The sequence below is a fragment of the Aplysia californica genome, unplaced genomic scaffold (assembly GCF_000002075.1).
Source record: "Aplysia californica isolate F4 #8 unplaced genomic scaffold, AplCal3.0 scaffold00322, whole genome shotgun sequence".
NCBI lineage: Eukaryota > Metazoa > Mollusca > Gastropoda > Aplysiida > Aplysiidae > Aplysia > Aplysia californica.
Window position 1 is genome coordinate 268,056 of NW_004797592.1, and position 14,162 is coordinate 282,217.

The following is a 14,162-nucleotide window of genomic DNA, read 5'->3' on the forward strand; positions in this document are numbered from 1 at the left end:
TTAAGCGTGCTTAAAGCCGAAGCGTGCTTGAGTGCGAAGTAGACATAATCCAGAGATTTTCATGTAGAAAATTTCCCGTGCTATTTCCCTTTGTTTGTAAGTAAGACTATAGCGGTCCCGCAAAAGTGTGCACTGTTATTTTTACCCGCCATGGTAGTTTTTGTTAGCTTGTTTGTTTTTGTTTTGTGATCGAATGGGAAATGAGAACTTAATTTAGACGGCCAGTCACGATATAGCACACTACGCCTACACACTGCATGTGCGTACCACTGCCCGCGGGGTCACATTCATACCACCGCCTTCGTCCCACCTTGCGCGTGATACACAATCAGAATTAATGGATAGCGAGGGTCAGAGGTGAAATCGCAGCCAGCCTCCCTTTATCGTCTCCCCGACTCTCTTTGTAATTTTTTGTCTGTATGAAGCTTTGCCCTAGGCTAGATCGTAGTATGTTCTCGCGCGCGGCTGTGTGCATCTCTCTGCCTTCCTCTCCGCCCGTGTGAGTGTGTCCCCATCACTTGCGTTCTTTGTGTTTCTCTTAACACACTCCACTGCTGCGGTGTTGACTGTGTTCGAAGTTCGAACATAGATGGGTCATCATGAAAGCATTGACTGTCTTGTAAATGAAGCGTGGTTGAAGCCTAAGTTACCGTGCTTAAAGACGTGTAATTTACATAGCAAAAATTCGGTAAGAGCCGTTTGGCGTGCTTGAGTCCGAAACGTGCTTATTGCCGGCGTGCTTAAAGCCGGCACGGACTGTAATGCAATCGAGCGATTGGAAGTAGGGGCAAGCCGTGGCAATAGGCACTTTGGCGTGTCTAGAGACCATTGCTGCGATCTGGACACGATACAACAGCACCAAAAGAGCTAATGACAGGCCTAGGTCAGGTCGACCGAGGGTCACTACTTCGGCCCAGGATCGTTATATCCACCTTGTACGCCACCTTCAAGAACGAACCGCAACAGCAACGTCTACAGCTGTTCAAATCCCTGGACTTGGAAGAATTTCTGACCAGTCAGTCTGCAATCGTCTCAGGGAGGTAGGACTCTTTGCTCGAAGACTAATCCGACGTTACGTGTTGACCGCACACCACTTGGCAGAACGTCTCCAGTGGTGCCATCACAGAGTGACGGGTGACAGGTACAGGGATGAAATCCTGCAGCCTCATGTTGTTCCATACCTGAACGCTAAAGGTGGCATTTTGCAGCAGGACAACGTTTGTCTGCATGTTTCCCAGATATGTTAGGATATCCTGCGTGCTAAAAACATTCCGACTTTACCATGGCCTGACCGTTCACCGGTTTTGTCTCCAATCGAACTCTTATGGGATCGACGGGTGTGACAGAGCTCCTTGTGGCACTCCAGCAGGAGTGGCAAACCCTTCCGCAACATGTAAACTTGATTGCTAATATCCACGAGTTCCCGATCAACGCAAATGATCAACGCAAATGGTGCTCATACCACTGACTTTTCGTGTACCCCATTCCGTTTACAAGCTTGTGCAGGACATTCGATTTGTTTACCATGGGGTAACGTTTTGAACGTGTGTAGTTATCATCTGGCGGAACATTGCCGAATTTTGTTCTTTTTACTATGTTCGCTTTATTTAAAAAAAAAAAATCATTTTAAAAAGTGAATGTGAGGTTTCTTTTTTTAAAAAAGAGTATATTATGATGTTAACGAATAAAACACTTGAACGTTTCGGCCAGGTGTGACATTGGCAGTGAAAGCAGCTGTCCAATGTCTTATAATAATATAGTTCTTGTGGGAAAGTAGACATCATAAACATGTAAGAATCATCTGACTCCTGTTTCTTATAAGATCATTAGAGCTTTTGCAGTTTTTATGACTGTATTTGTGCATCACTTTCTTACTAAAGCTAGAAACACCGAAACCATTAAAAAGAAAAATAGGCTGCAGGTCTACCACCATGAATTATGTCCCCAAAAGAACTTAACTTCTTTCCTCTTAGAGCAAGGCAACTCGAATTTTGTGTTGCAGTTAATTATTTTCAGGTTATTGATAGTTTTCATTTTTTACTTCCTCATGAAATGTTAAAAATCAAAATTAGAATGGCTGCACATCACAGTTGTTATAATAATAATAATATAATAATTATTGTTCAGTTTCATGATAATATCTCTGGGCCACCTTGTCTTTGCCTGATGACTTAGTTTACAGCAACATTTTCAGCTTGCAATCTATTCTTCAAAGGCGAAAAGTTAATTGGAGAAACATTCACTTACATAGAATCTACAATGATGTGAAAACACGTGAATGAAAGAAAAAATATGACATTTTGTGCTTGGAAATAAGATTATGTGTGTATACTTTGCTGTACATTGTGCTATTCAAGAATTAGTAATGGGAAATACTAAATACCAGCCAGCCACACGGCCATTGTCCGACAGTTCGAGCAATAAAGAACCAATCAGATGTACGATCTTTTCGCGCCGCCCGGATCCCGTCAGGCCGTCCGTTTTCCACGCTCTGAATAGGCCGGAAGAAGAGAGTCGCAGTATGTCACCAATGTATGTTGTTTTTTTTACATTTTTAAAATTGATAATCGTCTTCAAATGCTCTTAAAAATCGAACACCACGACATATTGATCTACGGATTGTGACAATCGTTACCCAACTGTATTTAAGGGACATGAGCAATGGGAAAATATTAAATTTGAACAACTGTTGCCCAAGACAAGCCTGGCGCTAGACTTGCGCAGTTCAAGCGAAAATTTGTGTTTTGTAGATCTACTCAATAACAAAGTACACTCAGAAGGTACTTTTATTACCGCTGAATTTGTTTCGGATTAAGTCATTATTCCCATCAGTTATGTTAATCGCCAGAAGTTGCTCTTGGCCACGTCAGAATTGTCAAATTGCCCAACTTTAGCCTGAGTTTATGGTTGTTTTTCAAGTAGCCTACGAAGTTTGAAATCCAGTTTTTTTTAACTTCAGTCCACCAAACAAAAAGCAGGGAGGGGTGTCATAGCTCTTCTCCTGTGGTGTCACGCAGCAATAAGCAATACACATTTTATTGATATATCTTATTGTAAAACTGATGAACTGTTTGCGGCAAATGCAGTTTGCGATTAGAAGATGTTTAAATCTAGATTAGATCTAGATCTAGACAGATTCTTGGTGTGTCTGTGTTAACTGTGTATATCCTTTTATGGCCCTAGGATGATGCCCTTTCCTATTTCGGCTAGCAGTGTAGCCTACACCGGTGATCTTGTAGTTCCGCTCGTTAAAGTCCACGATCATTTTGTTTACATCCAAGGAAGAAATCCAGAATCCAGAAGTCTTGATGACCAAATACTATTTGAAATAGGCTACACAAAGAGCAGGGATACAGCCTAAATGCAAACGATCCCAACTGCAAAACATCAAGTTATGATAAACCCCCCCCACCTCCATATTTTTATTTGCTGAACCCCCCCACCTCCATATTTTTATTTGCTGAACCCCCCCTACTCTTGACTTTAACGAACGAAACTACAAAATTGCCGCCTACACCTACAGAGGCTACGACTCGACTTACAACTTGGACAGAAATGAAGTTTTTAATCAGAGCTGTTACAAACATTGATAGCTTAACTTCAGGTCTAGCATCCTGAGATCTAGAATCTAGACTAGTTCTAGATTTCTAGATCTAAATATTCTGCTTGATCCTAGATTCTAGATCTAAATCTTTACTGCACAAAAGTTTGAGATAATCTGGAAGTCCTCTCTTTAGTCTTAGTACTCTTACTCACTCTTACTCTTGGTGTTAAATTTTTACTGTACTACTTTCACTCCCGCACACAGATGCACTGCTTAGGTAGTCAAGCTGCAGTAGGCTATTGTTTGCTGCAGATCGCACATTTATATAATAAAGCCACTCAAACTGTCGCAAATCAATTATTTTCAAGAAAATTTCAAACCTAGCGGCAAAATATCAAATTACGGCGGGGAGTCTATAGATACAGACCTGGTAACCGGGAACAAAGTCACGAAGTAAACAAACCCGGTAGGGGAAATCTTTTTGTGATTTCGGAATGTTTCAGCTTGCTCTTAGCACACACACACACACACACACACACACACACACACACACACACACACACACACACACACACACACACACACACACACACACACACACACACACACACACACACACACACACACACACACTCTCTCTCACACACACACACACACTTTCTCTCTCTCTCTCTCTCTCTCTCTCTCTCTACCGGGTCTGGGCACTGAAACTTTCAGAATTCTTAAAATAATTTCCTCTACTGGGTCTCTATACGTCATGATTTTGTTCCCGGTTACCGGGTCTGCATACACACTTCGATTACGACATGATGCCCCCTTGTACCCCCCCCCCCCCCCCCCCCAAATTTTTTACTTCAGTTGGGCTGCCCCCCTTGAAACCCCCGATTGGTCCAAAGCGCGCCAATACACGGTTAGGCTTAATGTGATGTAAAAGTAAAGTTGTTCCCGCATCCGATCCGAACATTGGGGATTGCCTTGTTAGTGAGACAACTTCCTGGGCATGCGGCATATTGTGGTAGGGTGGCCAGTTCCTTTCCACACCGCCTTTACTTCCCCAACTCGAAGTCAGGTACCCATTACTGCTGGGTGGGCAGCTTCATTTTGTTGATCATGTGAACACAGCAAGTGTCTCATTTTGTACTAGTACTGTTGATTCAGAATAGATCATATTTTTAATAAAGGTGCCAACTTTCGGGATAAATCTGGAAATCCGGATTCCTGAAGTAGTTGGGTTTGTACCTGACTACAGGCTATTTGTGAAGAAAATAGTTTTGATACAAGGTCAAGATGTATGAGTACTTTTGAATCCCATGCGTGTCCTCGGAGTCGGATAAGTTTAGAATTATTTTTCCTCATAGATGGTTTTGCTCCTCTGTTAATGGTTACACTTGATTGTCTTCGCTTGACATTGTGCAGTATTGCTATAGTTAAATGAAATGTATACTTTTATCTTTTTTTCAGGTTGATACATGGTGCATTGAACTATCTCTGTTTGGGGGAGGAACCTTCAGTCAACATTTAAATATGAACCCCTTTGGAAACAGTATGTCGTCTCCAGCTCTAGCTGGGTGCCACAGACTGCCGCAGATTGCAACTATGGGAAGGAATATTCGCACTGCTCAAAGTAAGGCTAGTGCCAAACAGAACTTAGAGTCAAAGCCAGGAGACGAGTCAGCCGTTCTGCATGTTGAGGGCACTTCCAAAGTTATAAAGATACTCACAGATGGAATAGCTGAGTTCACAGAGGATTTAGTCAGTAGAGACAATGTTCAAAGTGAGGATCCTGCTCCCTTAGAAAACTCTGTAGCTGTAGCTGATGATGAGGGTGAGAAAAAGCCTCGAAAGACAAAACGGCAGAGAAAGAGCGATTTGAGTAAGGTGAATGCTCCTGCTTCCGGGGATTCTTCGGTTTCATTGTCTGAAGCTGGAAGTGTTTCTGCCAATGAACTGATTCCAAAAAGTACTGTGGATACAGTTCTGCCAGAGATGAATGAGAATGTAGGACCCACTTTGCATGGTGTAGAGGCAAATACTGAGATGAATGAAGCACCACAAAAAGTTGAGTGTCCAGTGCTGGATTTGCAGACTGCTATCTCTGGTCAGAGGAATAATGAAAGAAATAGAACACCTAGAGGTCGAGGAAGGAAAAGAGTGCAGAAAAATGAGGAGTCTGCGGTCAACCCTGAGGTGTTTAAAGCTGAGAAAATTGAATCATCAGAAGTTAATCAATTACAAAACATTTCAAAAGCAATTGAAGAAGCCGCAACCCTTGAGAATGAAGACAAAAAAGTGCATGTTGCTCCAGCAGGACATATTCCAAGGTGTGTTCTCATTTTACCATCAGAAGTGCCCGCAGAAGCACAGCTGGAGAAACTGATGTCAATGGCTTCTTCTATAGAATATGATCATATGTATCCGCCCTTGTATGAAGAAGGTGAACTGCTTTGGGCGAAAGTGAGTGGTCATCCATACTGGCCCTGCATGGTGGCACGTTGTCCGTTTTCAAAAATGTATACAAGAATCAAAGGTAAGTTAAGTATTTAATTAGTAAGGTGGCCAGTGGATCAGGATTAAAAATACAAATATGCAGTGAATCCCTTACAACATTAACTCCTCAGGAAAAGAGAATTTCTTTATGTTTTAAGCAGATTTCGTGTAAGTAAGGGGTGTTGCAATGCACAGAATTAAGAGGAGGAAAGAAACGGGGATTTGAAAATCCTTTCATAGTAACGAGAATTTTGTGTAAAACAGCTTTTATTATTTATGTTAAACAGTCTGTGCTGTTATAAATGGCTGATTGATTACAGTTCTTTTAAATTGAATTAGGGTGGTAAAGTTTAATGTGATCTGTTTTTTGTGTTCTTGTGTGTTTCTAGGAGGTTATAGTCCGGCAGGCACATAGCAAAACATGCGTGTAATGAACAGATTTTCAAGTCCTGAATTTTTTCTCATACATGTATTTCTTTGTACATTGTGTATTATTAAAAACATTCATTACACGTCTCAGGAGCAACATTTTTACGTAAGGAAAATATTTTTTCATCCTTCCAATTTTGCTGTGTGCGTGCCAGACTATCTCTTTTGATTTAGTAGGTAAAGTTATAATATTTTAAGTTTTTCATTTTCAGTGAACTTTTTTGCTCACTTTTAAAAAATTGTGTTTTAAAGTTAATTTCTAGTGAAAAGTCAATGTTGTAATTCTGTTGCATGGTTAAGACCATTGTCAAACTTCAATTATGATTATAGTAATGTGTAAGCTGTTGTAGTTATTGTTGTACAGATCACTCTTAATGAATGAGTCCCATTTTTTATTTAACAAAAGTTTTATTGTGTCATTTTGTTTTGTTCCAAAATAATGACTACAACCATACATGGCTGAATGTGTGTCTTTGAGTATCATATTTACATAATTTACAAATTTTTATTTTGATTATTTCAGGAGATATAAGAGTCGTCAGGTCATATCATGTCCAGTTCTTTGGAAATGAAGTAGAAAGAGGCTGGGTAAATGAAGCTTCAATGTTGAAGTTTGAGGGGAAGTTAAAATTTTTAGAACGTGCCCAAGTGGAGACGGCTACTAAACAGCCCAAAAGGGGTAAAAGCAATTACAATCCTTTCAAGATAAACATTACTCGCCGACATGCGTGGAACATAGCTGTAGATGAAGCCGAAAGTGCAATACCTTTGTCTGAAGAAGACAGAATAGTGCAATATTCATTTGATTATGTGTTTGTGGAGGATGAGAAGAAAATGAAACTTAAAGCAAAAGAGGAGTCGGAAGGGGAGGATGCAGGCACTCTGAAGGCAAAACGTGGGCGTAAAAGGAAGAGACAGACTTCAGGTAGTGAAGATACTTCTCCAGAAGCCAAACGGAAAAGGGGAAAGAAAAGTGTAGGAGAGGCTAGCCCATTTCTTGTAACGACAGAGACTTCGTTTGATGCTTATTATGCCAGTCACCGCAGCACAGTCATTGATCAGCATCCGGAGTGGGACACCTCTCTGGTTTTTGAGTACTTGAGACAACAATGGGAAATTGTTTCGGATAAAAAAAAGAATTTGCAAAAGAAATCTAGAGCCTTGAAATCACCACTTGTGGGAAATAAGCATGGCACAACAACTGAGATGTCGTCTCAAGGGAAGCAGTTGATGAGTTCCCCGCTTCAACCAGGTACTGTTTTCTTCTTTTTTATGGCTCTCTTCACCTTCACAGATGGATTATATGTCTAATCCTGTGGGAGTTTTGTGTGTCTGTACTTTGGTTGGATATTGTCTTTGTGCTAGCCTTTATATAAGCACTTACTTCCCAAAAGCGTATTCATGAAAGTAGACTTCAAGGCAGATATAATATAATAAATAAATAAATAATATATGCCTGTCCTTGTGAAGTCGATTGACAAGTTATCAGCAATGAAAGTTGTTTCTTGGGATACATCTTCTTTAACTTCTGTTGAAATGGCAAGTGAAAGAGGAGTTAATAGTTAATTTTGTCAACTCGCATAGATATACTTTTTTGTTATGTAGCCTTTATAAATTTCTGTTGAGGTTTTTTTTTCTCCAGAGTGCTCAGGTGTTCATGACAAAATTACTGTGTGATGTAAAAGTTGAGATTTTAACCACCAAAAGGCTCCCAAAGGCCCAGTAACTATGCATTTTCTGTAAAGTAGATGGACAAATCATAGAAGTAGCTTTGAACTTCAGGATAAAAAAAAATAATTCTGGACTTTCCCAAGCTCTGAAACTACTGAAAACTTCAATATGAAAATATGGAATAGCCAAAAAAAATTATGTTAGAATACATTGCATGCCCTCTCAGGAGGTGTTGGGTCTTTTGTCCATGTTTTTGTTTGTTTGGTGAATTTCTTCTTAAAATTTTAGGTTTCTTTACTTACAATAATAACCAATAACTGAAATTATCAGAAATTATGGAATAACATTGGTCAAACCAAAAATAAAGCTTCAGGAATAGCTTGAAACATCTTTCAATGAAGCATAGGTCTGCCCTTTGCTTCTAGTAGAAGCAAGTAATAATAATGTGGCAGTGAAGTTGTTAAATTTTGCATTAAATGTGCCTCTGTTGAGTGGTCCTGTCTGAGGTGTATGGTTCGCCATCCACCTTTGAAGTTGTCAAGATACAAGCAATTTTTGAAAATGTGAAATCTTCAGTGTTGATATTTAGCAAATTCGTTATTCATATTATTGTATCAATTTATGAATTCACAGATTCATCAAAAAGAGGACGGAAATCTTCAAAACTGCTGAAGCTTTTGACAAGTGATTCTGTGCCAAGTAGTGCAAAGAAAAGCAAAGAATTTGAATCTGATGAGGCCATTAATAAGGTAAACAGCTTGTTTTCTTATTAAATTAATTATTTCATTTCTCAACTTTTTCTTCTGTATATCTTTATGACTGTTTTGGATTTATCTATTGAAAACTTCATGCTCCTTCCAACATTTTTCTTTAAAACCATGTGGCATGTGAATTCTTCCCCCTGACAGTGCTACTGACTGAAGTTGTCTTTAGGCCATTCCCAAAGAGGGGATATTAACATGTTCTTATGCACAGTAGAATTGTCAATGGGCTGATCAATCATTGTTATGCTCATACTGTGCTGGAGCAACATAAGGAGAACTGCTTTTTCTTTCCTCTTCCTTACTATTGTCATTTTTCTTCTGCTTCTTTTGTATGTTTGTCACTCTCTTGTGAACTGCTATTCGCAGGGTGCCTTGATAGTCGAAGGAGACCTTGTGTGGTTGAGGCTAGAGAGGTGAGCAGAGTAAGCTTGATTCCCCGTTTGGACTTCTCTGTTGACCTCCACCCCTTGGTGCTCATATGACCTTATGCAGTTGCGAGCGCCGTAAAACCTAACTAAAATAAACTAAAAAAGAATATGGGAATTGTTTCCTTTCGTTATCCTTTGATACAAGCATGCTGCTGGTCCCATTGTACATCCGCCTCTTTCCTATGTCGTGCTCTTTTCCCTGCATTATGTGAATGCGAGCTTTTCTGCTACTCTATTTCAAAATCCGAACACAGTGGCTCTCAGTAAATTGTAGTCCTTTTATTCCTAGTCCTGCTATTTTCCATTGATATTGATTTCATCCCTTTCTGCTTTTACTTCCCGGCTTTAGGAACTGTCTTTAGCACTTTACACTCATCTTTTTAATATGCTTTTTTTCCCTTTCAGATTGACTCAATCATAGCTGCCGTTGCTGCAAACAGTGAGGCTGAAGTAAGTGTTCATAAGTCTTAGATGAAGATTATAAGACATATTTTAGTTGGTGCCCCTCCATTTACAGTCAAACCTGAGTAAGACGGCCACCCATTGTCAAGGAGAAAAGTGGCCGAATAAGACAGGTGGCCATCTTAGGCAGGACTGATCAGGATGAAGAAAATAAACCATTCCCTTCTGTGGTCCCAACCAAAAGTAGCCACATTGTTGTTGTTGTTGTTGGTTTGTATTTTGTTTGTTTGTTATTTTTATTTTTTTGCTATTTTTTGCGCAAGGGTGACAATGAAATGAAATGTATCGGACGAGGAAAACCGAGTGCCATGTTCAAACAAACACATGGGTCGCCACCACTCGGAGAACGAGCAATGGTTAGACTGGGTAAACAGTGACCTATCATCTCACTTACGATTTGTGTTTGAGTTCTAGGCGGAGTTTATGGGTTATGAGGGATCACATGCTTACCTCACCAGCAGCTGAAAATTTGTTACCTATTGGTCAACTGTGGGAGGGGCCAACGCAACATGTTCGGTTGGAGGGACTACCTAACAACAATGACAGGTGATTGGATATGACGACTCACACAGAACGCCAGGGGCAAATGTATAATGTATGACAAAATGTAATGGAGTCTCTAAGGTGGCCGTCTAAGACAGGCATTATTGTTTGGCGTGATAGGGGTTGTGTGTTAAAATATGGTGGCTGCGACCGAGTTGGACAGGTGGCCGTTTTACACAGTGAAATTGTATAGAAAAAACGCAAGGGGGGGGATGGAAAGTGGCCGTTGTTACAGGCGGCCGTCTTTTAGAGGTGGCAGTCGTGGTAGGTTCGACTATATTTTTGTATTTTTATGTGAAAATTTCTGTTGCATGCATTCCATCTCTTTGTGGTCCTTATGAGGAGGTAAAGCTTTGTTAAATGGCTAAATTTAAAAAAATGAGTTTTTCACTCTATCATGCTTGAGTTGTTTGGTAAAGAATGATTTTTTTTTCTTTCTTGTTTGTTTGTATAAATTAATTTTCAAATGACATATGGGACAATGATTGTTGTAAGGAAATTAAACAACAAATTATTTGACAGCTTTGGGTTGGGTTTGAACTAAGCGTGTATTCATTCAGAACCTATGCTTATAATCGCGTAAAAAACAACCCCTCACCCCCCTTCCCAATGTTTCCGGAAAGGTGCTCATGTCCTTCTTTGCTTTTAATTTGGGAAGTTCAGGAAAAGAGAATAACTTGGTACATCAGAAGGCTATGTACTGTACTGTACATGTATATCTTTTTTTTTTTTTTTTTTTGCATTATAGGCTAATTGATATTTTAAAATTCATAGACTCCAGAACAAAGTGTCGTGCAGCCGCGTAAACGGGGACGAGTGAAGAAAGTGCCTGACAGCAATACATCTGTCTCTGAGCTTTCTCGGTCTAGCACTCCAGCCAGTTTTGCTGAGGAGGGGGTAGAGGAGGACCTATTGAGACCAAAGGTTGCTGCCTCTGCATTGTCTGCTCGGAAAGCTAGCCATGAATCTGATTCCAGCACAGAGGTTAGCTGACAGGGAATTATAAAGAAACTTACTTCTTATTAATTGATGTAGCAGGTTTGTAAAAAAATCTGCAAATTTTATGAGTACACTTTTTTTACCCTCAGGTTAAAATTAGACAGTTTTTAAAACATGTTCAAAGAACATAATATTCTTAGATGCTCATACACTGTTGTAATTGTTTTTTATTTTTATTTTTGCCTGTCGTCTATGTTTTGAGGAATGTAGTTCAAAACTTAGAAAGTATGATAATTGGTATATCACAGCCATGTTCAAGTTTCTCCAGCTATATATATGAAAGTGTCCTAAGCTGTGATTGCTGTAACCTGTTCAGCTCTGTTTTACTCTTATTTTTGTGTTAGTCCTTCCCTTTTGCTAGTTCCTCTACCGTACAGTCACTCTGTCCCTAGTGATATTTTTCTCACTTCACTGGAACAGGACTGTAACAGGCTTTATATATTACTAAAAATGTTATTTGTAATATTTTAAAGTTAAATGAACTATTTTTTAGAAAACGTGAAAGTTTTACTTTTTCTGTTTAATTGTTGCTGTGACTTCACTGACCTTGTACTGGTAATTTGACTATTTACTTTTTAATTTTTGCAGGGAAAAACCAAGGGTTTAAAAGAAAATGAGCAGTATGAACTGGAGATCTTCAAATTGTTAGCCACCAGTAGGATAGAGAAAGATAGCATTTGCGCAGTGTGTGAGAAGAATGAAAACGTGGTGGAATGTAGTGGCAGCTGTTGCCAGCATTTTCACCTGGCTTGTGTTGGGATGGACTTGCAGTCAGATGCCAGCTTTAAATGTCCAGAGTGCACTTCAGGTAATTGCTTTGTTTGGGGCACTGTAGTTCAATTTTTCAGAACCTGCAGTTTACATTTAATTTTGGGAATGAGTATTGTATGAAAAGCTTTGTTTTATCCCCCTCCTTCCTCCTTCTCCTCCACATCACTGCCTCTACAAAAGATGTGTCAGTCTCTGCTATTTAATATTGCTCCTGCATCAGCGATTGTCAGCTTTCTGAAGTGTACTTGGTCATTAAGTCGCTCCCATTTCTTGGAACTATAATTTAAAGCAGTGAATTATATAAAAAAAAATTAAGTTACATATGATATACATCTTCTGTTCGCATATTCTGTGCCTACTGATTTCCAAGTACGTATATAATTAGAGGGTAAACTGAAGAAAAAAGGATAAAGCACCTGTCCTAAGGATGCAATATCTTTCCTGGTGGAGCAGAGAATTGAACTCGCAACTTTTCTTTTTTTTTTTTTACTAATCGAGACGCTTTAAAACTTGGTGTCTTTTGTGTGTAATAAGGTATGATAAAAATATATGTCTCTCAAGATGTGATCTTGTTTATTTGTGATTACTTCATTTGTGATAAACTTGAACACAGAATTGATACTTGTTGCTGTAATGTACCATCTCATGTGAACTCGATCTTCTTTTCCAGGAATACATTCATGTTTTTTGTGCAAGAAAGCAGATATAGACACGAAGAGATGTTGTGTTGCCTTGTGCGGAAAGTATTACCATGAAGGTTGTGTCAAGAAATTGAGATTGACACGACAGGAGTCCAAAGGTTTTGTCTGTCCATTGCATACATGTGCCACCTGTGCTGTTGATAATTTGAGGAATCCTCGAGCATGTAAAGGTTAGTGTCATTAAAAGAATTTAATAAATTTATTTTACAGTCATAAATTTTGACAAATGTTGTTTAAAGGTCTACATTGTCAATGAATATGCGAAAGGGGAGAATAATTTTTACAAGGGAGTAAATAAAAATTTGTTTTCCTTATTTCCTAGGTTTATGAATGTTTGACTTTTATTGGCGAACTTCAGTTCTTGTTTTGTTTATCTTTATAACTTGATTTTTGACTTGTATTATATGAAAGATTTAGAAAATTTCAAATTTGGGAAAGTTGAAACTAATTTTGTGAATAACATTCTCTTCAGGACGTCTGTTCAAATGTGTAAGGTGCCCAACAGCTTATCATGTGGGAGACTTCTGTGTGGCTGCCGGCAGTGTCAACTTAGTGGGCACCAATATCCTCTGCAGCAGTCATTTCCAGCCCAATAAGTCTCTTACATTGCATGCACGGCTCAACATCACCTGGTGCTTTAGCTGCAGTAAAGGTATTTTTGCTTTCCCCCTGTCTGGTTGTGAATAAGTTGCCTTATTGACCGATGAAAAAACTGTTGAAACATATTTCTGTTTTGCACCATTGACCTCTTGTAAGCTTAATAGAAATCATTTTGCATTTCCTTCTTAAAAACAGCAGATAAAAAAAATGTTGCTTGTAATATAGCAAGAACCATGAAACATTTTTTTTTGCTCTAAAGCCAACAAAACAATGTGCATATGATAGCCTTATCTCTGCTGAGTAACACAGTTTTTGAATTTTGACAATTCGTTCATAAATAAAAAAGTTATGATTTTTTAAATGAATTTTTTTGGGGGTGACTCTCATATAAGGAAAAAATCCCAAAACACGGTCCACATTTTTGGGTGTTTTGAGGCATTTTTTTATCATAAATTCCGTAATAAACAAAATACATGAATGAAACTTGGCAGCCTATTGTAGTTTTCCTGCAGAACCTATATCTATAAAGATATTTGATGTATCTGCAGTAGTTTTTAAAATATCAGGGGAAATGTGTAAAAAAATTCATTAAAATTTAAGGCCAAGGACTTGCGGCCAACATTCAAACTCCTGCAACTTTCTTATTTTTTTATATATATCTACGAAACTTGGCTATCTTTTGTATTTTTTCCTGCAGATTCCAAATCTCCTGTTATTTTTTTTGTATGAAAGGCTCTTTTATCACTGAGCAAAAATGTTGAAA

General features: G+C 38.9%; 1 protein-coding gene across 2 annotated transcripts in view; it reads left to right on the top strand.

The window, feature by feature from the left end:
• Nucleotides 1-2,426: 2,426 nt before the first annotated feature.
• Nucleotides 2,427-14,162, top strand: part of LOC101857729 (histone-lysine N-methyltransferase NSD2) — a 30,228-nt gene continuing 18,492 nt past the window's right edge. Inside the window, exons 1-9 of one of the 2 annotated variants that reach the window (XM_005102355.3) lie at nucleotides 2,427-2,532; nucleotides 5,006-6,071; nucleotides 6,984-7,712; nucleotides 8,765-8,880; nucleotides 9,729-9,773; nucleotides 11,103-11,312; nucleotides 11,916-12,135; nucleotides 12,769-12,969; nucleotides 13,272-13,451. In XM_005102355.3, coding sequence (XP_005102412.1) covers nucleotides 5,069-6,071; nucleotides 6,984-7,712; nucleotides 8,765-8,880; nucleotides 9,729-9,773; nucleotides 11,103-11,312; nucleotides 11,916-12,135; nucleotides 12,769-12,969; nucleotides 13,272-13,451 — 2,704 coding nt within the window. In that variant the 5' untranslated portion in view covers nucleotides 2,427-2,532; nucleotides 5,006-5,068. Of the gene's footprint in view, nucleotides 2,533-2,558; nucleotides 2,781-5,005; nucleotides 6,072-6,983; nucleotides 7,713-8,764; nucleotides 8,881-9,728; nucleotides 9,774-11,102; nucleotides 11,313-11,915; nucleotides 12,136-12,768; nucleotides 12,970-13,271; nucleotides 13,452-14,162 lie in introns of those variants that run through there. The other variant, XM_005102356.3, reaches the window with a different exon arrangement.